This window comes from Daphnia carinata, chromosome 5, assembly GCF_022539665.2.
Source record: "Daphnia carinata strain CSIRO-1 chromosome 5, CSIRO_AGI_Dcar_HiC_V3, whole genome shotgun sequence".
NCBI lineage: Eukaryota > Metazoa > Arthropoda > Branchiopoda > Diplostraca > Daphniidae > Daphnia > Daphnia carinata.
Window position 1 is genome coordinate 4,960,278 of NC_081335.1, and position 25,875 is coordinate 4,986,152.

At 43.3% G+C, this 25,875-nt stretch overlaps 4 protein-coding genes across 6 annotated transcripts in view; 1 reads left to right on the forward strand and 3 right to left on the reverse strand.

The window, feature by feature from the left end:
* Window positions 1-4,043, reverse strand: part of LOC130696131 (calcium-binding mitochondrial carrier protein Aralar1-like) — a 65,386-nt gene extending 61,343 nt beyond the window's left edge. The window contains exon 1 of the mRNA XM_057519204.1: window positions 4,038-4,043. The gene's annotated coding sequence lies outside the window, so the exon portion shown is untranslated. The remainder of the gene's footprint in view (window positions 1-4,037) is intronic.
* Window positions 153-8,832, forward strand: LOC130696126 (chromodomain-helicase-DNA-binding protein 1-like). The gene is made up of 20 exons (XM_057519191.2): window positions 153-649; window positions 1,351-1,424; window positions 1,501-1,878; window positions 2,097-2,278; window positions 2,344-2,516; window positions 2,894-3,068; window positions 3,136-3,377; window positions 3,445-3,723; window positions 3,804-4,084; window positions 4,159-4,294; window positions 4,359-4,580; window positions 4,647-4,982; window positions 5,042-5,630; window positions 5,691-6,216; window positions 6,283-6,919; window positions 6,989-7,167; window positions 7,256-7,439; window positions 7,509-7,735; window positions 7,797-7,991; window positions 8,056-8,832. The coding sequence occupies exons 1-20, from the start codon at window positions 641-643 to the stop codon at window positions 8,363-8,365; spliced, it is 5,334 nt and encodes a 1,777-aa protein (XP_057375174.1). The 5' UTR covers window positions 153-640; the 3' UTR covers window positions 8,366-8,832.
* Window positions 8,812-11,017, reverse strand: LOC130696142 (ras suppressor protein 1-like). 2 transcript variants are annotated; one of them, XM_057519219.2, is made up of 8 exons: window positions 10,770-11,017; window positions 10,541-10,712; window positions 10,358-10,476; window positions 10,214-10,296; window positions 10,042-10,156; window positions 9,832-9,964; window positions 9,580-9,683; window positions 8,812-9,279 (listed from the first exon to the last, which is right to left on the reverse strand). In XM_057519219.2, the coding sequence occupies exons 1-7, from the start codon at window positions 10,873-10,875 to the stop codon at window positions 9,605-9,607; spliced, it is 807 nt and encodes a 268-aa protein (XP_057375202.1). In that variant the 5' UTR covers window positions 10,876-11,017; the 3' UTR covers window positions 8,812-9,279; window positions 9,580-9,604. The 2 variants fall into 2 exon arrangements, with proteins under 2 accessions (XP_057375202.1, XP_057375201.1); XM_057519218.2 differs by lacking the exon at window positions 9,580-9,683 and having other exon boundaries at window positions 10,770-11,013.
* Window positions 11,018-11,570: 553 nt separating this feature from the next.
* LOC130696127 (mucin-2-like) lies at window positions 11,571-24,528 on the reverse strand. 2 transcript variants are annotated; one of them, XM_057519194.1, is made up of 8 exons: window positions 24,342-24,528; window positions 24,127-24,213; window positions 21,146-21,300; window positions 15,039-15,165; window positions 14,800-14,964; window positions 14,463-14,641; window positions 11,902-14,402; window positions 11,571-11,820 (listed from the first exon to the last, which is right to left on the reverse strand). In XM_057519194.1, exons 2-8 carry the CDS (start codon window positions 24,175-24,177, stop codon window positions 11,747-11,749), a joined length of 3,252 nt encoding a protein of 1,083 aa, XP_057375177.1. In that variant the 5' UTR covers window positions 24,178-24,213; window positions 24,342-24,528; the 3' UTR covers window positions 11,571-11,746. The 2 variants fall into 2 exon arrangements, with proteins under 2 accessions (XP_057375177.1, XP_057375178.1); XM_057519195.1 differs by having other exon boundaries at window positions 24,127-24,266.
* Between the last annotated feature and the right edge of the window lie 1,347 nt (window positions 24,529-25,875).

Sequence of the window (25,875 nt, forward strand, 5' to 3'; positions counted from 1 at the left end):
TCATTACCGCGCAATGTGTTAAGTTTTATGTTAATTAAGCCGTTTTTGATGATGATCGCCGAGTGTCACTCAAACTTAAGTGATTCCTCTACTTTGCGTTTTAAATTTTTATTCGGCAACAGTTTAGAATTTATTTTAGTAAATATTTTTTAACACAAAGTACTAGGTTAGATTTCTACCAGTTTGGCAACTGAGGAACGGAACAAAAAAAAATTGTGATAATGGCGTCGCAGTCAAAGCTAGTGGAGAGTTTCGTTGTTCAGATTGGCCTGTCCGTTAGTCCGTACAGAGGCTACTGCACACGTGCCATGCAATCCTTAGTGAGCCATTAATTGCCAGGAATCGCTTTTTTGATTCAACTGTTTTATTCAACAATTCGTTTGTTAAAAGAAACCATTTTTTTCCCTACCACTTTTTGTCTGGCATTCGGTACCCTTGAACAGCAGCAGCCTCAAAATGGCTGCCCTATAGGCACGGGCCAGGCGTGTTCCAGTGGTAGCCTCTGACTCGAATACCGTTTGTTTGTAGGGTCTTCGACAACTTTAAGACATTAGTTTGTTTTCATCTTGTTGTTCAGTTTAATCGCCGAGTTTATCGTGAACAATTTCAATAGTGAAGTGCATATCTGCCGACTTAGAAAATGCCAAAGGTACGTGATATCGTTTCCCAATGACAAGCTGTTGATTGTCGTTGCTTTAAATTATTGTATTGTTGTGTCAGTTTATTTTTATCCGTATTTTAGCAAGAGTTATGTGACCCTATTTTATGCTAGACAACAGCGTGAAGTTTAATTTACCTTCCAAGACGCTCTCAGTGCCTTAAGTGTGTCGATAGCTGCAAGTATTATGTGAATGAAGATGCTTGTGAACTGTCATCTTTGTTCCGTGTACAAATATTGTCGTACCGTTTTTCATTGGAATTATCGATACGTGTTTGAAAGTCGATTCAACTCGAAGGTGACCCTTTGTCTCGATTCAAGGTTGCAAGCTTTGGAAGGTTTTTCGGATGTCGCTTTAGTTCTAGTTGTTCATTCAGACCATCCAGTTGAGATGAAGATCTTTTGCTAAAAGGATTGTGTGCCACATTAGTTTTAATGTATCCTGTTTCTCCTTTGCAAAACTCGTCCACTGATTAGTAAAACTTCGCGAATTGACTTGGACCCATTTTAGTAATTTCAGTTCAAAGTTTGCATTCTGCCATTTTTGGCCATCAGTAGAATTCCCCAGTTTCATAGACAGTGTTATTTAAGTTTAAATATCACCCAGGACAGTTTTGTGTGCAAACTGCGTCAATACACGAGATATATCCATCGTTAGAACAGCCATTTATTAATTAAATGCTGTTCTTTAGCTATCAGATGACTCAAACGAAGATTCGCCGTCGGAAAACTCTGGGTCAGAGTCTTCAGCATCCTCCAACAGCAGGTTTGATTTTCGTTTGGTAAAAATTTTAAGTTACACTCACCCTTTACATTTATCTTTGTACATTTGTCTCCTCAAGTGGATCGGATTCGGGTTCTTCTAGCTCTGCCAGCGAGTCAGAAGCCGATTCTTCACCACCCAAGAGCAAAAAACAACCATCGCCATCATCTGGAAAAGTTCAGCCTCGACGGGCTACTTCTATAGCCAGCAACGCAAAAGGCTATCAGTTGAGCGACAGTAGTTCTTCCCATGATGAAGACGAGGAGACGGCTTCTCCTACGCAACGCCGACCTGTCCAGGCTGGCCAGCGTGTTGCACATAAACCCAACGCAATCGTGGCTGCTAGCCGCCGACAAATAGCACCTTTGTCACGTACAGCAGCGCGGAAACCCCAACGTTCAAAATATGCCCAGTCGTCAGGAGACGAATCCAGCAACAGTGACGATGATTCACGGAGGTTGTTTCCTGTGACTTGCACAATAAAAAAAAAATAGGAACTGAGACTCAATTCACATTTTCAGTCGAATATTTAGAAATTGTCCCAGTTCAGTACAAAATATTCTACATTCTTCCCTAAAATTCTGAAACTAATATTTCTTAGACGTGAAGAAGTTGGACAAAAATGTCAGACCCAAGTGTTAGTGACGTCGAAGCTGAAAATTTTTTTTTATTTAGTAGACCGTCCACTCGACGTCAAGGAGCTTCGGTCAGCTATAAAGAAAACTCTGCGGAGGAAACAGGATCAGAAGATCTAGTAGAAGTGGAGTGGGGTCAAGAAGCTGTCGCAGCTGCTGCCGAGTCTGAAAATGCGGAGACGATTGAACGCATTATCGATACACGAATGGGTCGTAAAGGAGGTAGATCATAATGTTTGATCAATTGTTTATAGTCCAATTGTTTAATTAAATTATTTGAATCAAAGCAACCGGGCCACCGACTACTGTATACACAATAGAGGAGAATGGGGATCCGAACGCCAATTTTTGTCCAATTCGCGAACCAGACAAGGCGGAGCAGCAATTCCTCATTAAATGGCTTGGCTGGTCACACATTCACAATACGTGGGAGTCGGAGCAAACCCTGCGTGATCAAAAGGTACATTGTCTTATTGGCTACGTGTATACTTATTGCTCGTTATAAATCTCGTCGGGTTAAGATTTTAGCTTCTTTCTCCTAAACCAAACCTACTCATTCATATTCCTCCACGTCTCCCGTCCATGCGTGCATTGCTATCTACCTTGAAACATGTCCACCCATGGCACATTAATCATACCCTGCACTTTGTCCATTTTTTGTTTGTTTGCTTTGCTTTGATTCTTCATTGGGTGTGCACTCCCTGGGTGTTTGTGGCTTATGCCTCTCTCGTTGGCTTTACGTATGGCTTATGTCGGTGTTCCTACCCCTCACCCTCTGACGCTGTTGGGTGACGTTGTGGCCGATCCTGCCTGCTACTTGCCGCGATAAACATCAAGTCGTACGCATTTCAGGTTAAAGGATTGAAAAAATTGGAGAACTACTTGAAACGCGACGATGAAATTCGTGTGTGGAAAGCCCGAGCTTCACCGGAAGACGTCGAGTACTACGAATGCCAGCAGGAACTTCAACAGGAGTTGCTATTGAGCTACATGGCGGTAGAAAGAATTATTGGTAATTTTTATAACTTACATTACTTTTGTATTAGTTAACTGACTAAATAATGTCTTTGTTCATCAAGCTGAAAATCGTAAGCCCGACAGCGAACATCCAGATTATTTTATTAAATGGGAGAGCTTACCGTATTCCGATGCTACTTGGGAAGACGGCGCTCTTATTGTGAAGAAGTACCAAAACAAAATACGGGAATTTCGCGAAAGAGAAGATTCTAAACGAACTCCCAGCAAACTTTGTCGTGCCCTAAAATTTCGTCCCAAATTTACACCGCTCAAAGAACAGCCAGATTTCATTGGCGGTGACCCCGTAAGGCTCTCCAGTTCTCCCGATTAATTATAAAAATATTGACAAATTCAATGTTTTTAAATGTCAGGCCTGCGTTCTGCGAGACTACCAGTTGAATGGGCTTAACTGGATGGTACATGCATGGTGCAAGGAGAACTCTGTGATCTTGGCTGATGAAATGGGTCTAGGTAAAACGATCCAAACTATCAGCTTCTTAAACTACCTCTTCCATGCCCAGCAACTCTATGGGCCCTTTCTGGTTGTTGTGCCTTTGTCTACCATGGCCGCCTGGCAAAAAGAATTCGCTCAGTGGGCACCCAACATCAACGTTGTCACTTATATCGGAGATATGACATCAAGAGACTTGGTATGCATTATTCTTTCCAATTGATTGCTATCAAGACGATGCAAAAAAATGTGCTTAATGTGTGTCTTTATGTCGTACAGCTGAGGCAGTATGAATGGTGTCATCCTGGAAACAAACGACTAAAGTTCAACGCGCTATTGACTACCTATGAAATCCTGCTAAAAGATAAATCTTTTCTGGGTGCTGTCAGTTGGGCATGCCTTATGGTAGATGAGGCTCATCGACTGAAAAATGAGGACTCTCTTCTTTACAAATCGCTCAAAGAATTCGACACTAACCATCGACTCCTTATCACTGGCACGCCGCTACAAAACAGTCTCAAAGAATTATGGGCCTTGCTCCATTTCATTATGCCTGATAAGTAAGAATCTAGTGTATACTTTTATGTGTTTTCCGGAACGGTGTGTAATGATGAATCCTTTCTTTACGAAATAGATTCCCCACCTGGGAATTGTTCGAAGAAGAGCATGGTAACGCTGAGCAAAAAGGCTATTCCCGATTACATAAGCAGCTTGAGCCATATATTCTTCGTCGAGTGAAGAAAGACGTAGAGAAATCTCTTCCAGCTAAAGTATTATACGTCTTTAAATTCAAACTTGTGCTTCAATTTAACATATTTCTCGTGATATGTTTAGGTTGAACAAATCCTTCGGGTAGACATGTCGGCACTTCAGAAGCAATATTACAAATGGATTTTGACGAAGAACTACGCAGCCTTGCGAAAGGGTAACAAAGGGTCCGCCAGCACTTTTGTTAACATCGTTATGGAGCTGAAAAAGTGCTGTAATCACGCTTTTTTGACAAAGCCTCAAGAGAACGAACGACGCTATGGAGCCAGTGCTACTGAACAATTACAGGTTGGTGTCCTTGATAACATGCTTTACATCATCATTAACCCACAATTCGATTTTCTGTACATTTAGCAATTGATCCGTGGTTCGGGAAAACTGGTGCTCTTAGACAAACTTCTGGTCCGTCTAAGAGAGACAGGGCACCGCGTGCTGATCTTTTCCCAGATGGTGCGGATGCTGGACTTAATAGCAGAATATCTGCAACTACGCCATTTCCCTTTCCAGCGATTAGACGGTGGTATAAAGGGTGAATTAAGACGCAAGGCAATGGAGCACTTCAACGCTGAAGGATCCCAAGATTTCTGTTTCTTGTTGTCAACTCGCGCCGGAGGTCTTGGCATTAACTTGGCCACGGCCGACACCGTCATTATCTTTGATTCCGATTGGAATCCACAGAACGATTTACAGGTAGGAATGTGATTCTCGTATGGCTTCATAATCATGAGTTGCTCACTCTTCTAAACCAGGCCCAAGCTCGAGCTCATCGTATCGGACAAAAGAACCAAGTCAACATTTACCGTCTAGTGACCAAGGCATCGGTCGAAGAAGATATTGTAGAGCGAGCGAAGCGAAAAATGGTTCTTGATCATTTAGTGATCCAGCGGATGGACACCACTGGACGAACGGTGCTCGATCGCAAAGCCACGAATCCTTCAAACGCTACTCCTTTCAACAAGGAGGAACTCAACGCTATTCTCAAATTTGGTGCTGAAGAATTGTTTAAAGATGACGAAGACGGTGAAGATGAACCTGCCTGTGATATTGACGAAATCCTACGACGAGCAGAGACACGTGATGAGCCGGCTCCACAGGTGGGCGACGAGCTCCTCTCAGCTTTCAAAGTGGCCAGCTTCACGATCGACGAAGAGGAGCCCGTTTCCATGAATCCATCAAGTAGTAGGCCGACAGCAGATAATGACGACGAAACACGTGACTGGGACGAAATCATCCCGGAAAATGTTAGGAAGAAAATTGACCAAGAGCAACGTGAAAAAGAGATGGCTGACTTATACCTACCACCTCGTCGTGGTCGTGGACAACAACAAGGAGCTGAGGGTAAATTAGGTGTTTGAATCAGAAATGTTACTTTTACTAATTTTTCATTGAAACGCGTAGGGAAAAGTGCGTTGGAAGAAGGTAGATCTCGCAGAAACCAGCAGGAGGAAGAGTCAGAAGCCAGTGAAGAAGGATCAGATGGAGAAGACAGGCCTCGAAAGCGAGGTCGACCCAGAGTCAACGGCCGCGAGAGTGTTAAAGGCTTTAGCGATGCTGAAATTCGTCGCTTCCTGAAGAGTTTCCGCAAATTCGCCTCACCACTCGATAGGCTTGAAGCTGTTGCGGGAGATGCTGAATTGCAGGAGAAGCCACTTAGTGACCTCAAAAAGCTCGGTGAGCTCATTCTTGCACGGTGTCAGGAGGCCCTTGAGTCGCAGAAATCGGGCAAGGACACGCCAGCAGAAGTAGCAGATGATGGCATGACGCCTGGTGGCAGGAAAAAGCGAGAACGAGGTCCGTCGCTAAAGATATCGAACGTTTCAGTCAACGCCAAAACGATAATGACATCTCTGCAGGAGCTTGAACCCCTTTCTAAATTATTACCTGCCAATGTGGAAGAGAGGAAACGCTGGTATTTACCAACCAAGTAAGCTGCTATTAATAAACGCATCACTAGTTATGTGTAATTAATGTTTCATGATTTCGTTTTCAGACTCAGGGACCCACACTGGGATATCGAGTGGGCTAATGACGACGATTCTCGTCTATTGTGTGCTATTTATGAATATGGTATGGGATCTTGGGAAGCAATGAAAATGGATCCGAATTCTGGATTATCAGACAAAATTCTTCCTGATGGACAGGATGCCAAGCCGCAAGGAAAACACTTGCAAAACCGAGCTGATTATCTACTCAAAGTCATGGCGAAACTATACGAAGCTCAGCAATTGGGAAAGCCTGTCAAACCGAAGCGACAGCGTAAACCTAAGCCCATTTCCAAGTCCCTGATTGGTGAAACGGAAGACATAAGTTCGGGTGAAGATTTTACCATCAACAGCCCACCACCAAGCAACTCCACTCGACGTCCTTCCTCGTCAAAGGCACCTAAAGCAGCCAAAGTCAAAACCGAGGACGAGGATTCACACGTTGAAGCTCGCACTGAAGACGAACGTCTGGTGCCCCCTTGCCGTCTCATTACTGAGGCAAAAGAAAGTCGCAAGAAGGATTCTGCTGCCAAAAAAGAAAAAAAGATTAAGAAAAAAGATGCTGGACCGATGCATTTTACAGCTAATAGCGTCCCGCGGGCTGTTGAAATTATTGGCGAATTAGATCCTTCGATTTTCAATGAGGTATAGTAGCTTGCTTTTCACCTTTTCCTTACGCTCTTCTTGATTTTTTGTGTTATGACGATTCTTTAGTGCAAGGAAAAGATGCGACCGGTGAAAAAATCATTGAAGGCATTGGACAACCCACCTCAGAGCATGTCGGACGTAGAGCAGGTTCAACATACGCAACAGTGTCTTTTGCACATTGGCGAACACATCGACAAGTGCCTGGCGGCCATCCCGGATCCCGAACGTAACCGCGTTTGGCGCAAGTAAATATAGCGAAATTTAAAATGCACCCGTTGGCATTAAATTTTTTCTTGTGAGGACATCTTAACATTTCCTGTTTTTTCTTTAAAGCAACCTTTGGTACTTCGTATCAAAGTTTACTGAATTCGACGCCAAAAAATTGTTCAAGCTTTACCGTAATGCCACCAAGAAGCAAGAGAAAGGGAATGAAGAGGGCGAAAAGACCACCAAGACCAGAGATAAAGAGGGACGAACGAAAGACAAAAATAAAGATAAATCTAAAGTGAAAGAAGAGGTAATGGCTACCTTCAACACTAAATAGAACTATACGTTAAACCTCTGGTTTTCCGTTGTTTGTGCGCAGAATCGTTCCTCGAGTTACAACATTCCAAACAAACGACGCCACGAAGCAGAAGAGGTGCAGCCACATTTGCCAAATAAAAGACCGTATAACGGTGCGACCATTGTCGACAGCTGGACCGACAAAGCCAATGACCACGAGCGTGAACGTGAACGTGGTAGAGGGCCAACTCTTTCTCCAACAGATAGAAGAGAACAATTCACGTCCGACAGCGAGCGTGAGCGAGATAGGTAAATATGAGCATTGGCATACGCTTCCTGGCATCGGAACTCTATTGTCGTCATTTCTAAGGCGAGACCGTGATCGAGAACGAGGACGAGACCGTGAAAGGGATCGACCTCCTGTTGTTGGTGCGTACAGTCGTCCACCTCCGCCCCCTCTCCTTGGGGCTACAAATTACAACCCACATGCCGATAGCAGAGATCGTGATAGGGAACGGGACCGTTGGATGGGAGTTCCTCGTGAGGAGCGATACGCTACCGATAGGTTTGTATTCCGCCAACCGAATTTGTTACCTATAAAAGTTACCGGAATTTTGTTATTGTAACAGGCGGGATGGATACAGTCGTCCACACGTCTCCGGAGTAGGAGCCTCAGCATTTGCTCGATCGGATCGCGATCCAAGGGATCACCGGGAAAGGGATTACCGACCACCAGCACTAGATAAAAGAGGTTACCCAAATGGGCCGGCTGCTGGCTCTTACAGCGGTTCCCATTATAACGATTTTGATCCGCCTCCTAACTACCCTCGTGGGGTGCCAAGTAGTGGCTATGCTGATTGGCGCGGTAGTAAAGATCGAGAATATCGTCGAGAATTTTCCGATCGTCGTCCCACTCTGCCACCGCCAAACGGATCTTGAACATTTTTTGCGCAACTTTACTGGTCTCCCTCATTTGCTCCTTTGAAAGTAATGAGTTAATCTCGTCAACTGTCATGGAGGTCCGCAATTGCCTTTTTGTTTCAAGATGCGCGATATCAAGTCACGAATAGAAAAACCTATTGGTATTGGGCCGCATCATGCACTATACAATTTGTGGGGATGTGCTTTCATCAGACTGCCAACACCCACCTTACTATAAAAATTTCTCTCGTTTTTTTTTTGTGTCACTTTTGGATTTTTTTTTAAACGTCGGACAGATTGTGTGTGTGTCTTGTACCGCTTTTCCTTTTTGTATCCTACAAAAAAAAATTAAAGATAACAGAAACATGCTGGTTTGCAGTTACGGTCACGCTCCGCTTACACATTGTAAAGAAAAAAATTGATGTTTTATGGACATGCCTGTACATAAAGAAGAACGAATACAGTTTGTGTTGTTAAAAACTGGATAGTTTGGCTGATTGATTGCTTTTTTTTATGTTTACTTTAATAAACTATTTATTAGGGCGCATTCTTCATCTAACACAAGATTATTCAATAAATTCGCGCGGTTATGAAGGAAACAGATGGGAAATGCGTAAAAGTGGAAGACAACGTTAGCGAACTTGTAAAAAACAAATGACACGATAAGGCGGATACCATTTAAAGAATGGAAGGCCATTGGCACATTACAAATAACAAGGTGAAGAAATGAAGATTATTTGTTTGATTATGCCGACGGGAAATAGAAATTCGGATTGCAAAAAGAGAATTGGCGACTGATGAAACACGTCCTTGAAGCGATAATGCTTTAAGCTAAAAGCTAGGGTTAGGGTTTGGGTTTCGAGCTCTTCTTTGTTCTTTCGCTGAGTCGGGGTGGCGCAGGAGCGTTGGCCGAAACGTGACGTCCGTAGACACTGGAATAGTAAAGATAAGAATCAGTACACAATAAAAAGGGGATTTTGATCGATGTTACAAGCACTCGCTCAGAAAGGCAGTTTTGGTTTGTGCGACATTCAAACCAGCATTAGAAGTATTAACTAGGACGACACAACTATCTATATACGAGCAATAACGTTCACACAATCATATTCTTTTATACCGACAAAATAGCATTAGCTAGTATAAGAAACAAATTAATAGCAAGCTTTTTCAAATTTTATCAACTGTTTGCGCAGGCAGAATTAGAATGAAACAGGTATAATATAAAACAATGCCTTCAACAAGACGTTTTTCTTGTACTTAAGCGTTTGAGACGCTTCGGTCTCGCTTTTCCGAAACACGATTCGGGGCTTGAGTCACTGCGTGCCGACCGTGGACGCTAAAAAACCCAAGGATAGACTTTCAATTTGCATGATTGTTGAAATGTGACAAAAGAAAGGGCTGCCTAGTTACAGGCTATTATCGTCCTGCAAATCTTACATAGAAAACTATCGCTTAAATCTAAATTCTGGATTGCTGATACTCACAATTTGTACGTTTCCGATCGGAGATAATCAACGACATGGGAAATGCCGACTTGCAGTTGATCTGCAATTGGTGCAACCCATGGATTGTTTTCCATTCTAATAACTGATTTGTTACTGGTGAGGTCCAAGTTACCTGAAATAAATAAATGATGAGTTAACACCAGAAACCAATTTTCAGTGGTAAATGTAAGCACTCTGTATCCTTCATACCTAGTTCTGGTGGTAAAACAGACAAGCGATTTCCCTGAATATGCAGTTCTCTCAACCTGGTTAGTTCACCAATCTCTTTAGGGAGCTCGACTATATCATTATCTCGTAGCACAAGCTACACAATAAGTTATTAACACATGATTCTGAATAAATTATTCCAAAGCTTACTAACAATTTGCAAGTTTTTTAGGTTGCTGATTTCCGGTGGGATGCTTTCAAAATCATTATCACCCAAATATAGAGCTCTTAACGTTTCTGTGGGAAGTTGATTAAATGTTTTAAACAAGGACAAAGCACACAAAGAATTAAGAATTACCAATCATAAAAAAATTGCCAGGTAAACTTTTTTCACTCAAGTTGTTATAGGTCAAGTCCAGAACTTCTAGGACAGGAAATGCTCCAAAGCCTCGAGGAAGAACACTCAGCTTGTTCATACTGAAAATAAGTTTTGTTTAAGTACTACGTTTCTTTTTGGCTACCCACTTGTTGGCAATCTCACCCTAGATTTAAAATCCTAAGTTTGGGCATTGAAGATAAGGATGTTGGAAGTTCTTCAACTTGATTATTAAACAAGTTCAGGATTTCAAGGTTTGTCAGATTTGCTAATGCTGGAGTGACTACTGAGATACGGTTGTGAGTCAACGTAATTCGAGTCAAGTTGAGCATGGTAACTATTTAAGAAAAATCAGCATTACTCGATAGCATTTATTTAACATTTGTTAACTTACGAAGGCCTGGTATTTCATCAAAAGACGATATACCCTTGTCCACCAGATCCAACTCGGGATTTTTAGATTCTTTAGCCTCATCAATGATTTTTCTCACTTTAGACATTTTCAGAAGTTCCCAGTGTAGAACGACGTAGTTGATAAGAAACTACCACTTTTGTTATAAACTTATTTGAAAATCTGTATCTTTTGTGCCTCTTTAGGACTTTCTAGTTCAATTTTTACACGCCCAAATAACAACCAAAAAAGGACATCTCTGCAGGGCTCCGGTGTAGCAGAATAGTTACTCCGGAGACGTTGCCATGTCCGGCCCAAAAATTTCTATAGCAGCGTAGCAGGCGCAGATTCAGACAAAAAACGGCAGTGGTGCTAAGCGAATAGTGATAATAGGATTATAATATTTAGTATTATTCTATTTTATATAAGATTATAATACAATTTCGGGGTCGTTTTCTTTTTCAAAAATGCAGATTTGGTTGCCGATGACGACCCGGTAACGGCCGACCTCATCTTTCGTGTGGGTGTTGTAACTAGCACCATCAACAGAAAGGAGAAAGAATAAAAAAAAAAGCGAAACTAGCTTAATGTAAAACTTATCTAAAAACATAATCCAGAATGGAGAGCAATAAACGTATCTTTTTCGCTTTAAAACGTCGCGAAACAATCAAATAATCAAATTTGGCTTCACCGTTCATTTGATTCTTGAAGACATGTAAGATCATTATAATCTATTTTTATTCTCCCATTCCCAATGTTTTCATTTGGGATTTTCATTCTCAGTAGACAATTCCAGCTTAAAAATTTGTTTCGGAAATATCGCATCTTTTTATTTAAAATTTGGCTTACACGAAAGAAGATTGGCTGACCGCCGTAGCCATGTTATGAACCAAAAAAAATCTTGCAAAGATTTACATGTGTTCACAGACGAATAAACAATGTTAAAATGAAAGTTTATGTAATCAAAGGAAATTTAAAAGTTAAATGTTGCTTGCAGTCTTCAACGAAGTTTTTATCTTGTTGGTTCTTGGTCTTGGCGCCGGCTGGTACAACCCTGTAGTGTTTAAGTATAATTATTAAAACAAAAATCCAACCTCAATGACGTAAAGTAAACTTTGACATTTTATAAACTTACAGGAATGGAATGCGTGGTATCTGGGATCAGCTCCTTCCCATCCAGGTTTACCGGGATCATCGACAGAGGCTGCTGTCGATGGCTTCCGTGTTGTTGAGGTCACGGAAATATTTGTAACAGTCTGTGTAGTAGTCCTTGGTCTTGCAGTGGTTGAAGTAGCAGGACACCGTGGATCATTGGAATTTGGAACACAAACCGGGGGAGAAGGAGTGGTAGGACATCTTGGATCTGTTGACCCTGGTATACAGACTGGAGGCCGCTGCGTTGTCGTTGTTGTTGGTAGACAGCGCGGGTCTTTCGATTCTGGAGTACATCTAAACGGAGGCGGAAAGGTTTCTGCTGTAGCCGGACAACGTGGATCGTTCGATCCTGGGATGCATTTATTAGGTGTCTCTGTAGTTACTACTGTTGACGGACAGCTGGGATCGTTCGATCCGGGGATGCATCTGGGAGGCAACTGGGTCGTTGTTGATGGTGTTGGACATCCTGGAGTGTTCGATCCTGGGATGCAGATGGGCTGACGTTGTGTTGTTGTTGTTATAACCGCCGGGGTTGTTCTAGTGGTTGTAGTTGTTGTGGTTGTCCGTGGAGGTATAGTTGGGCACCGCGGATCCCTTGATTCGGGTGTGCAGATGAATGGCGGCTCTGTAGTTGCGAGAGTTGTTGGACAACGTGGATCATTGGACCCAGGGGTACATACAAATGGTCGCTGTGTTGTGGTCGATGTAGTCTGTATAAGAGTCGTGGTTGTCGGGCAGCGAGGGTCGGTTGATCCTGGAGTACAGATGGGACGAGGAGCAGTCGTCGTTGTCGATGTTGTCGACGTTGTTGACGGCGATACTTGTGGACAACGTGGGTCTTCAGATCCTGGCGTACAAATAGGTGGGGGTTGTGGGCAGCGTGGGTCTTTAGATCCAGGTAGACAAACCTGGGGTGGTATTGTTGGGACGGTTGTCGTCGGACAGCGTGGATCATTGGATCCGGGCGTGCAAACAAAAGGGGGAAGGATTGTAGTTGTAGTTGTTGTAAGTGATGTGGGTCTTGGACAATTTGGATCGTTTGAGCCAGGAATACAACGATAAGTTTCCGTAGTTGTACTAGGAGAGATTGTTGTTGTTGCTACAGTAGGACATCTCGGGTCACTAGATCCAGGGAAACACGGTGGAGGAGAACTGGTCGTCGTTCTTACAGTAGGGCAACGAGGATCGTCCGATCCTGGAACGCAAGGAAGTGACGGCTTTGTTGTTGTAGTAGTTGGAAGCGTCGTTGAAACGGGTGGGACTGGAGTAGTTGTCGTAGTTCTGATAATAGGTGGGCACCGAGGATCGTCTGATCCAGGGAAACAGGTCGGAGGTGGCTGTGTCGTCGCGGGGCATCTAGGATCTCTGGAACCCGGGAAACATACCGGTGGAGGCAGCGTCGTAGCGATCGTTATCGGTGGTGGGCATTTAGGATCATTTGTTCCCGGAGAACAGTCCGGCGTATATGGCGTAGGTGCCGGAGATGTCGTAGTGATAGTAGGGCATTCGGGGTTTTTCGATCCTGGGAAACAACTGGGAACGGAGGGCACCTCTTTCGTAGTGGTAGTGCTGGGCAAAGGAGCTGAAGTCGTCAACGGGCATCCAGGGACGTTCAATCCGGGCACGCAGAGTGGGCGAGACGTCGTAGTTCTCAGCGGGATCACAGTAGGACATCTGGGATCACTGGATCCTGGGAAGCAGGTAGGTGGTGATGGACTGCTGATGTCTGGAACACTTGGAGTTGTTGGACATCCCGGTTCGTTTGATCCTGGGAAGCAAGGAGCACGAGTGGAGGTAGTTACACATCCTGGATCAGGAGATCCAGGATAGCATCCAGTTGTTGTGAACGGTGGTGGTGGTAGAGGAGGTAGTGTCGTTACAACCGGTGGCCGACTGGTGGTCGTAGGACATCTGGGGTCGTTGGAACCTGGGAAACAAACAACCGGTGGTTTGATTACAGGAGGAGGAGTGGTAGGGGGAGGTGGGCATCCAGGGTACGAGGCGCCAGGGAAACATGGTCTTTGGGTTAACTCTGGGGGGCATCTTGGATCATCGGGTCTTAGGATGCAATTGGGGATGCTGACAGGCGGCCTAGATGTCGTTGGGCATCTGTAATCAAATGGATTCGTAGTGCAATCAGACGGGGTTGTCGCTACGACCGAAGGCTCCGTCGGTCGCCTGGACGTCGTTGTCTCTGCAATAGGTGCGACTGTTGTCGCCTGAACGACTATGGCCACAGTTGTGGTAGGTCGGCTGGTTGTGAAGGTGGTTGGCGGTTTGGTCACAACGCTGATTTGCGACTCCTCTTCGACGCAGTTTCGCTGATTACACGAACCCTCACAGATGTCGATGTTGCAGGTAAAATAGACCTCGCTCTTTGTTGGGAAACGGAACGCCGTGATGTTGGAATAGGTGACTAGGGTGGCGTTGCTGTCGCCCACTTGATCCGTTCGCCGCCAGAAATGCATCAGTTTAGGTTTCCTGGGTTGCAACAGTTAGTCAAACGAATGAACGGCTTTCTTAATTTTCATTATGGAATACTTGGAACATCCATCAGTTGAGGTGAGCTGCAACTTCAGAGTAGATTCCACGTCAATGTTACCGTCATCGTACGCCCAACAATCTCGAACAGCCATGTCGTACAGGCCGTATACATCTCGCAGGTAAATAATGAGGCTCAATTCTTCTCCAATTTTCAAATTCCCATCAATTGGCTTTGTCTACAAATGCAATTTTTAAAATGTGAATCAATTCTTTCCGTTTTGGATGGATTCCTTCGAGTTCTTGGTAAATCCCCCCAAAATTGTTGAAAGACCCTTTGAATCGTTTGGTATTCTAACAATTGGAAACATCGAAGTCATTCAAAGCGTTTACTTACGGCTGGATAAACTCCTTTCATAACATCCATCCAACAGTCCACCTCTCCTGTTCTGCCGCTACTTTGCACATCGAGCATTTCAACTGTCAATGGACTCCACGTAACGTACTTGGAGATTTTCTCTGAAAAGCGGCAGCTCACCTTTCGTGACACATCCCAGATTTCCTGATTAAATACAAACAAAAAAAAAATGCATTATTATTTTAGTTGTCAATTAGTTTGAAAAAAAAAATGTTTACCTGAACAACAGGATCCGACTGGAAAATGAGGATGTTGGACTGGGCGCCGTCCGCAAGAGCAGTCCCACAACCATTGGCTGGTATGACGAATGAATACTTTGAACGGTTGCTACCTAATGCCACGTACCTGGGGAGTGATTTAAGTCGCAACAAAGGACATGGAGACATTGCAATTTCGATTTCTAAAAATGTGGCTCACACTTTCCTTGAATGCGAGGCAGTACAAGAAAATCACAGAACATTTCATCATTTAATTTGGATTTGATTTTGGGTTTTTCTTTTGTCGAATTGGAAACTACAGGCGCATGGCATAAATTTGACGTGGGAAAAAAAAAAAAAAACAAGACATGCACGGTTTACTACCGGAAGTGATAACCTGCCATTCTTTTTCGTTTTATTTTGGTTCTCTCTTCACGGCAAAGAGAGTCCAGCGAAAGTGTTGTCATCATTACGTCCTCACAATGTCATTGTGATGTTGGGGGTAAAAGAGAAGAGCGTGACGTTGACATTTTTTTTTCAACTATTGTAGAAGCACCTAACCATTAACTTTCCACTATTGCACGTCCTTGAAAACGTCCGCCTTTCCCTTCGAAATAATTCCTGCTATAAAAACTATTCTCTTGGTTTTTACTACAAAAAGTGAAGGGGGACATCGTTGAGTGCGCCAATGAAACTCGCAAGTGTCTTCCTCCCTCCTACACTGGGTTACCTGTCAGATCCCTTAAAATGCTGTTGCTGGGAACGTTTCTAAAGATATGAATGAAATTAAAACAAAAAAATGACATGCGAAATTGTCCTATGAATCAAAGTGCGTGTCGTGAGAGGCCGAACGAACGAGTGAAGAGGCCAAATCAAAAACAAAAACATGCTAGAGAAGGCTCACCAACCTACCTACCTGTTCACTGTGTTTGTTAGACACACCTTATTTTCTCACTCTGTCGGATTTTGGACATCAAGTCGCATCGGAAAAAAAACAACAACTCGTTGCACGTCTCGGAAATAGAATACGACATCAGAAAGAAAAAAAAGAGTCCAAATGTGTCGGCAAAGGATGTGAAAAGGGTTCAAGTTAGTACTAGTTGCATCTTTATCAAACCAAAAATGGTTTTTCTTATTTCGATTAAAAAAATGATTTCGTTAATGCAGGGAAAGTTAAACACGGAAATTGAAAAAAAAAAAAAAAAAAAAAAAAAAAACATTTATCTCATTCAGTTGTTTAGGGGTTTGTTTGATGGAATTATGCCACTGCACTTTCACGTCACGTGGCCATAAGTGATATTACATGGCTTTATAGAATGAAAAACACGAGTTTTTTGTTTTTGCTCTTTGTTTGCTCTGGAGAGATTTGAGAAAAGCGATGTGAGACCGTTAGTAATAATCGATTAAGAAGCACAAGCGCAAGCCAAGCTACAATAATGTCACAAAAAAAAATAAAATATCAATCAGATTATCATTTTTTTAATGATTATTATTTTCGAAGAGACTCTCGTTTTCCACAAAGGCAAATGGTTTCCCCGTATTTGATTTTCCATTGCGTAACAGCAACGCTTTCTAGCCGACTTTGGTGAGGCGTGAACAGAATGTAGCGGTTAAAACTCTATACAGGGATTGACGGTTGAATGGGAGGCATTTCGAATATGGTGATCGGCAGAGAACGGATTCTTGTCTCGGGCGGACGGGGATGAAACGCATTTGTTTGTCACGTTTCATGTTTGGCTAAGAGATAGCCTAAGAAACAGAAGAGGTGCTCGTGAACGGGAGCTGAACTGAAGAAATCACAGACTTCTGTGGTGAAACCGATGTCCCTGCGATTGTAGTATTTGTTGTTTCTTTCGGAGCAGGTTGCATCGTACAAGGTGTCAGGTTGCTGCACATTTCCAGACATAGTTCGACTTCACACGTTAGAGAAAGCGTGCTCCTTTCAGCCATTCGGAATGCTGTCATCGTTGCGTGCAGCGCCTTGTCCACCCGCTTGAATGCTCGCATCAGGTTTGGTCGTAGCGGACAACCATAACTGTCGATTAACTGTATTCGATTGGTCAGTCCATCCGATGCGAAGCAATTCTTGATAAACATATCCTCAGAATGTTCGTGAACGTGAAAGACGAACGTTAGATGTTCGCCAATCTTGATCCGAGTATTTTCATCGACCGGACTACCGTCATTCAAAACTTCCGTACGAACATCCGTCAGCTCTTCGTTCCCAACGTCAATCGGTAATGCCTTGGAATCCAGGAGTTGAGAGGTGGGCAAGCCCGGCAGGAATAAGCACTGAATGCCACGGCTGTTTTCCCGTACGTGAGCATTTCTTTCCGTCCGAATAATGAGCACGTTGTCGTAACCAAAACTCTGCTGCTTTCCCGCCACCGGTTCAGTCCCGCAACCGTCACCCGGTACCGAAAATCGGTACGTGGCTGAGCCGCTATTTTTGCTTACGAACCTTTTTTTTTTTTTTTTTTTTTTTTTTGCACACCACAGAGAGCCATTTAAAAAATGGGTGGGCAAAAAAAAAAAAAAAAATAAACAGCAACAAAAAAAAAAGAAAAAAATCATGAACAAAAGCGCAAAACAGCTGTTGACAGAAGTTAAAGACAAAAAAAAAAAGCTCGGGGTTTCCGTAAAATAAAAAGCGAAGCGTTTTAGATGTCAGGAAAAAAGAACATGAACATCGACAGCGAAATAAGGAAAAATGGTTTTGCGTAGGATGGTTTTTCGTTTGTTTTTTTGTTTTTTTCATTAGTCTCGTTTTCGGTAAGATATATTGTAATAAATCTCTCACCTGTATTGACTACAAATTACACTTATGAATATATTTGTATAGTCATTAATAACGTTGTATACGAATTTGCAACAAAAGCATGTTCAGAAAGCGTGATGATGCATCCATTGTTTCTTGGACTTTCTTCGTTCTTTCTTCTTGCTTTCCTCGTCTTCGACTTTTTTTTGTTTTTCTTTTTTTTTTTTTAAACTTTTATTTTAATGTTTTTTTTTTTTTTTTTTGGGTTAGAAATCTTGGGCACGCTCTCCTTAAGTAAACATAGCTTTGCTACTTCTTTTTAAAATGTGTTTTGAAGTTGAAGATTCTTCTTCTTTTTTGAAAACCTTCTTCATCTTCCTAGTACGTGACCTGACGTACTACCCGTCGTTTTTGCAAATACTGCCATTCGAATACTTTCCAAATTTCGTGACCAATTCGGATTACGCGACAGAGGGAGAAGAATTAACGAACCGAAGATGGTAGTGATTCAGCTGTTTGTTTGGTTTTTTTTTTGTAGTTTTTTTTTTTGTGTGTTTTGTTTGTTTGTTTGTTTGTTTGTTTGTTTGTTTTTGGTTAATCAATAGCTTTTTCTTTTATTTGTTTGATGTTTGCAAATGAACTCCCTTAAAGACGAGATAATCGTAGCTTCGCAAGGATTTTAAGGGCAGTGCTGTATTTGATGGCGAGGAAGACGATGATTGTTATGAGGCCCAGCAAGGCCGTGATGATGAGAATAGCGCTAGCCGCTAAGGAGAACGCCGTCACGCAGAACGTTTGGTCCGAAAATGCGTCCGTTCTTGCGGTCAACTCCAACGATTGCTCGGCTTGCCGCAAATATTCGAAAGAAGATGAAACGGGCTCGACAGCCATGGCGGCCGGCAACACTGTGACCGAGCGCGTCAGTCTGACTTGGGCAAATTCCGTCCGGCCGATTACTTCATCATCCGCTGAACGTTTGACTTTTTTATTTTGCAGGTTTTTGCTACCGCGGCGGCCGTCGCCGCGCTGGAAATGGAACATGTGGAAAGCGTGAGACGCCGGATCGCCCTTCCAGCTATCAACTGGCCCTTTGGGTTCCATCGTTGCTTTATCGCTAGGAACACGGGCATCAGTCGGACGAGTCGTGGCCGAAGTGACGGGCGAATCGTTGGATCCACCGGGAACGAAAACGCATTCCGGATCGAGAGATCCCGGCGGGCAGAGCGAAACGGGCAGTTGGGAACCTTTAGGTGGTGCATCCAAACATTCCGAATTGCCGGAGCCTTGATAGCAAGTCACACTCTTGGTGGTGGGAATAGCAACAGGCGTCGTGCTCGGTGGGAACGTGATGGACGGAATCCTTGCTGGCGGAATCGTAACAGATGGCGCTGTGGTCGGTGCGATTTTGATCGGCGGAATGGTGGCCGGCGGAGCTGTGGCCGGTGAGAATGTCGATGACGGATAGCTCTCCGGAGCAACTGTAGCTTGCGAGACTGAATCAGAGCTGGAACAGCGAGGATCGCCCGACTCCGGCTGACAAACATACGGTGTAGTTAAAACAGTTGAAGGCGGAGGCGGGGGCGGTTCGAGGGTAGTCGTAGGAGGAATGATTTTCGGAGGCAACGTAGATTTCGGTTGAGCTGGAACGAAGCATCTCGAATCCTTGCTGCCGAATGCGCAATCCGGCTCGGGCTCAGTCGGAACGGAATTGTACGTTGATTTATAACTCTCCTGCACTGGGGGTAGATAGTCCAACGATGGAGGAGGTAGATAATCGAGCGAAGGTAATTGAATTTCGTCCTGGACGGGCGGCTGCGTTGGAGCTGGAGTCGTGTAGCGCGGAGTCGTTACGGGCGGCTGCGTTCGTTCCACAGTCGGAGCTGGGGGCGCTGCAGGCGGCACTGGAGTCGTATAACTTGGCGTCGTGATGCGAACAGTCGTGACAGCCGCTGTTACCGGAGGCGCTTGAGTCCTGGGCGGTGGGACGGTCGGAAAGAAGACAACAACAGGCGGGAGGGTCGTAGCTTTGGCTGTCGTCGTTTCTGCCTCGGGTAGGAGGATGCCATCGGACGAATGGCTTTCACTTTCCGGTTGGCACGGATTGGGTTCGCATCCGCCTTTACAAACTTCGACGTTGCAACTGGTGAAGACTTGCATGTTGTCCGGGAAGGCGAAAGCCGAGACGGGCGACCATTTGACCGTGCTGCCAGCATAAGGGCCGGTGGAGGATCGATCGTGCTCGAACGGGCCGAGCAATTTCGTTTTCATGACGCAACCCTGAGCGTCCGTCAGCTGAACACGGAAGGCTGAAGGATCGGTCAATTCAGGTGTCGAATGCGCGTAACAATCGCGCACTTGCAAGTCCATTTCGGCCGATGGGTCGTTGATTCCAACGACGAGCGAAAGCTGTTCGCCTATGCGAACGGCTGAATCGATCGATTTCGAAGTGGGCCAGCGTCCCTGTTGCAGATCCATCCAGACGTCGACGACGTCGTCGTCGGCATTGGCGAATTTGGCCTCGGTGGCTTCCAGCATGTCGATCGTCAACGGTCGGACGCTGACCGTCTTGGTAACGCGGTCCGTCCAGCGGCAGCTGAGCTTCTGGGCAGAATCCCAAATTTCTTGGACGACAGCGTCGTTCTGAATGACGATGACGTTGGAGGCGACATTGCTACCGCCATCGGCGTCGTTGCTCGTCCCGCAGCCCTGCATCGGCACCGCAAAGCTGAAGCGTGCCACATTGCTGTTGGCTCCCACGTACCTGATTTTTGGTTTGTTATTTTTTTTGTGTGTGTGGACGGGGCGGGGGGAAGGGGGGAGCGGATAGAAGGGTGAAATTGAATGGGCGCAAGGTGTTTTTTTTTTTTTTTTATTGGGATTGGTTGTGCGGAAAACCGCAGCCAAGTTTCACGTGGTATGAAGAAAAAAAAAAAAAAAAAAAGAAGAATGTGGATGGTGGGTGTCGAGGCAGAAAATGGGGAAAAGGAAAGGAACGTTTGATTGATTTAAAAGCTTGAAGCTCATTGGTTTTTAAAGTATCAAACTAACAACGGATGGTTTTATACGATTTTTTTTTTTTTTTTCTTTTTCGAATTGTCAATGGCGTCATGATAGAAACAAAAACAGATAGTGACAGGCAAGGTGAGAAGGCTGAACACGATGGTTCACTGTTTTCTTTTTTTCTTATCTCTTTCAAAAATGAATCAAGACAGTCATTTTTTTTTTTTTTTTTTTTCCTTGTGTTGTTCTCAAGAATTGACGCAAAAACTAACGCAAAATAATAAATAACGGCCTCTAAAAGGCTTTTAAGACTAGATGAAATCCGACCAAGAAAAGTACACACGCGACTTGAATGAATTGATTGTCCTACCTGCAAGCCGGATCGGAAAAGTGTCCTTTGCTGAAAATGATGCCGTCAAAAGGTAGATCGAACTCGACGTCGACGGTCATGCCACTCTTGGCGCACTGCACCTCCATTTTGCTGATTTGTGGCATGTTCATCATCAGGGCAGCGCTCCGCACTCCCTGAAATAAACCAAAAATGGGTTCGAAAATCAGGTTCATTGAATGAAGCATTTCTATTTTCGTGAAGACGGCAACACCTTGAGCCTTTACATTGGCAATGACTACATGACATCAACAATGCGGTTCAGCGACCCGCGCGCAAAAAAAAAAAAAAAAATGGAAAGAAAAACGCGACTTTCACGCAATAAAAAACAACTGCCAAAAAAAATTGTGCGTTCCTGCATATTAAAATGCGGGAGAAGAAAAAAAAAAAAAAAAGAAAAATGGCGATGGGGAAAACCCTACGTTAGTAGACGATGTGCAATTTCAAAAAAAAAAAAGAAAGAGAAAGGTTTCCAATTGCCTCTCGTGCAAGTTTTCCCTCTCTCTCTCTCTCTTCAACATTTTTCTTTCTGCAAAATAACGAAACTGTTAGAGATTTCCAACATAACGATCTACCGAAGCCAAATTGTTTGCACGACTATATTTTTTTTTTTTTTTTTTTCCTCATCGTTAATAGTCGGGGCCATATCGCAAGCGACATGGCTAGATGCCAGTCCCTTGTCACCATCTTCTATTCTATATTGGCACGTTTTCTACACTCCGCCCTTTTTTTTTTTTTTTTTTATCCCCCTGTTGAATCGCGATATTTAAATGTTCGACATGTTGCTGGCAACTGTGCCAGTTGTTGGCTGACCCACATAGAACGAAAAGACATTAAAGATGATGCGTGGATTAGCGCTGCAATCCAATGTCTGCCGGTGGATGTCGAAATCGCGACGACGCGTCATTGTCCACCGTTTACGGTAGAGACGGTGAGAGGGCACAATCCATACGCCAGCATAAAAAAATAGGCAACAACAACAAAAAAAAAAAATAAATAAAAATAAACCGTCCCGATGTCTACGAGGGAAAGTTTGTTTTCTTTATTCCATCTGACGTGTCATCCAGCAGCAATGCAATGGCAAAGCATCCGTTTTGGATGTACGTTATTCATTCATTCTCTTTCTTTTTTTTTTTTTTGAAGTAGGCTTCATTACCTCCCAGTATATCACACAAATTGAGAAGGAAGGTTTCACCTTTTCAATAGATGGCCAAAAAATTGCAGCAAAAAAAAAAAGAAGGTGTTTTGTCTGTGTGATGGCTAGTCGATAAAAGAGGGAAAGCCCAAGTCGTGTACCACACCTGACAGTTCAAAGGGAGTGAATATATTTTGTTTAAAAAATAATCAGAAACCCACTTTCACTGTGTGTTCTGAAAATTCTCCCTTTCTTTCTCTCTCTTCTTCTTCTTCTTTTTTGCTCATCTTCACATACGTAAAATGGAGGGAATAAGGAAAAAAAAAAAAAGACTATGATGGCCCCAAGGTTCCGAAAGGGAAACGAACGAACCTTCTGGGTCGCGCATAAACCGGTAAGGCGGTTCTCTAATCCTAACGAACAATTACAATAAAGTGAGAATGGGCCCTAATCGGCCCATTTCGATTAATAAGTAGGTATGAAATTGAGTTTCCCTTTCCTTCTTGTGTTTTTCAGGCACAGGTTTTTTTTTTTTTTTTTTTTTTTTTTAAGTTTGGCGTGTGCTTGATTAGCACCGTCTTTTGTTCTCCCTGCCGCATGGATTTCAAACAAGTTTTGTTTCTTTCTTTCTTATTACTATTCTCTTAAATGATTGAATCACAAGAAGGAGAAAATTCAAGAAAGTGAACTTGTTCGGAAAAAAAAACAAAAACAAAAACATTAATTCTCAGTGTGTCTCTCCTTCCGTGAAAGAAAAGAAATGAATTTCATTACGTTAAAGCTATCACGAATCGCTTGATGAAGTTTCTTGTTTTTCCAGTTTGAAAAAAGAAAAAAAAAAAAATGACAAACGTTTGATGACGTGCGCCGACCCGTGGTTTGCGCGTTCAGCGGCCATTACAGAGCCGAGATGGGACGAACGCCAGTTACTGGGTCAGCAAGAGAAATTACAGGTAAAGCAACAGTTCCTTTTGGCTCTAACCAGGAAAAAAAAAAATAAAAATAAAATAAACGAACGAACAACACCTGTGGCTGCGATGGCTGGCAATGTTGCGTTTAGACTGTGTACGTACGTAACGTTGAATCACGTCGTGACCCCGCGACTTTCACGCCCTGAACTCTCTCTTTCTTTTTTCATAGACCCGTCTCTGCACGGGACTCCCATTTTCTCCCCCCTTTCACAGGTGTGTTCCATTCGCTTCTCTTGCGAGCCGATCGTTGGTAAAGTGTCACGTACAAAAGGAAACAAGACAAAAATGCGTATTTTTTTCACAATAGGTTACCGTGTATCCTCTGACTTCTCTTGTTCAACTTCGCCCACCCCCCTCCCTTCGTTTTCTCCTATCATTATTTATTACCGTGAGTTCTTCGTTTTGTAATTCTCCTTTCTCTCTCTTGTGTTTATTTATTTATTTTTTTCTTTCCTGGCATCGCGACAACAAAAAATATCAGCCACCTGAATCTGCCGCTGTCCGATTTGCAAAGCAGAAGAAAGTGTCTTAAGTTGAGTATATAACTAGATTTTTTTTTTTTTTTTTTTTTATCCTTTCTTTTCTCCTATTCAAAGAGGCCGAAAACCTGCGTTGGGCGTTTAAAAACAAAACAAAACAATTCCCCCTCTCTTTGGCAATGGCAGTCTACCGTCCAGTTCGGCAAGTGCCGCGATGGCGGCGGACGGGAGAAAGTTGAATCCGCTTGATCTTATCAGGTTGTAACAATTTTACGACCGTATGCGTTTTTACGATATGAAACCGATCAGCCTCGAAATAGCACCAAAAACAGGAAAGAAGAAATAAGCCAATACTAATTAAGTATAGCGTGGACTTACCCCAGCGATGAACACGACCGCGCACATGGTCACTAGAAACTGGTTCGCCATTCTTCTATTTTGTGGGAGATCCCTGCGATTTCCCTTCTACGTGAATGAGATTAAGCAACGATGATAAAATACTAGACGTACACGAGTGACTTCGGGTTAAAAAAAAATAATAAAGGAAAGTAAAGAATTTTTGTGTTATTTTTTTTGTTTTTTGTAAGACCTACGTTTGAAGGATATGATGAACCAACAACCGACGTCCTTCGAGTATAACAACTTGCTTGACAAGTAACAAAACAAAGCCAGCAAAACAGGCTCTCTGTTAGCTGCAAAGAATATGAGTTACTATTGGATGGGTTTTAAAAAAAACAAACAAACAAGAAAGCACACAAGCTCAATCGGAGAGTAAAGGTTTGATAGTGACCACGGCTGAAGACCCGGTGCCGACTCTGTTATATAGTCGAGGACCTGCAACAGGATGGGTGGTTTTTTTTTTTCGAGGGGGGGGGGGGGAGGGGTGGTGGTAAATGGAGGGACGGGTCTCTCGTCTTATGAGGAAATACAAAAGATATACACATTGCCCAAAGCAGTGTGATGTGTTATTATAGAAGAAGGAGGCGGAGTTTTCTTTCACGCTAAGAAATTGAGAAAGAAAGAAAAACGAAAGAATCACAGCATCGACCGGGAGCTCTAGCCAAAAAGTCGTCCCACTCTCAATGGGGGTCGAAAAAAAAAAAAAAAAGAAGGGAAAGCCCGCGTTCTACTCTCTAGATGCTGAAGCAGCAAGCCAGACGTACCTACTCTGTCTCTCCCCGCGTAAGGATATATATTACATTGCACCGTGAAAAGATTGAAAGGAAAAATGGAGAAAGCTTTTTTTTTCTCTCTCTCTCTCACATACAAAAAAAAAAAAAAAAAAAAAATTCCCAACGATGACATTAATTTCATTTTGACTGACGCTGTTGACGCGCCGTGCACAGGGAACGAAAGAAAAAAAACGTGATCGATTGCCCTTTTCCTTGATTCCTGCGGCCCCCGACCATCAACATCATCTGACTTGCTAATTTGGGGGAAAATATGACAACTCGGGAGTACCTTAAATTTTTTTTTTTTTCTATTCAATTCTTTTTTTTTTTTTCAAAAAATAATTCAATAGGAGGTAATGTAATACGTGACACACATCGCGCAAAAGAAGCGATCTGGTTGTTATTGCTGTTGGTGGGTCCTTTTTTTTTTTTTCTTTTTCCCTTTCATTTAAAATTGCTGTCAAAAGCGCCCGCATTCCACACGAGTTGATCTCGTCGCAGGTGCTATCGAGGTAGTTGATCATCCCGTCAGTCGTCTTTCTCTATTCAACGAAGTCTCGTTTTCACTTGTGATGCCAAAATAGACGACAAACAACAGCACAAAAAAAGAAAAAAAAAAAAAAAGCTGTCGAGAAAGCAAGAGTCAAACGGGAAGCCCAGGCAAAAATGAAACAAATGCAAGTCGGGGTTACTTTCTAAGGCTCCAAGTTTTCTAATCATTCAACAAGAAGAAGATGATGGTGATGATGGAAGTAAATCGACCGGTCAAACCAGCAATTCCACAGAAACAAGTTGACGTCAATCTGCGTGTAATCGTGTTTCAATTCAACCCGGCCCCACCTGTTTGGCGAAAAACAAAAACAAAAACAAAAAAAATAAACAAGGCCGGACTAGTTTGTTATTCGTGTTTAGCGTACGACAGTGGCCGACTCGTACGCTGCGCTACGATTGCCGT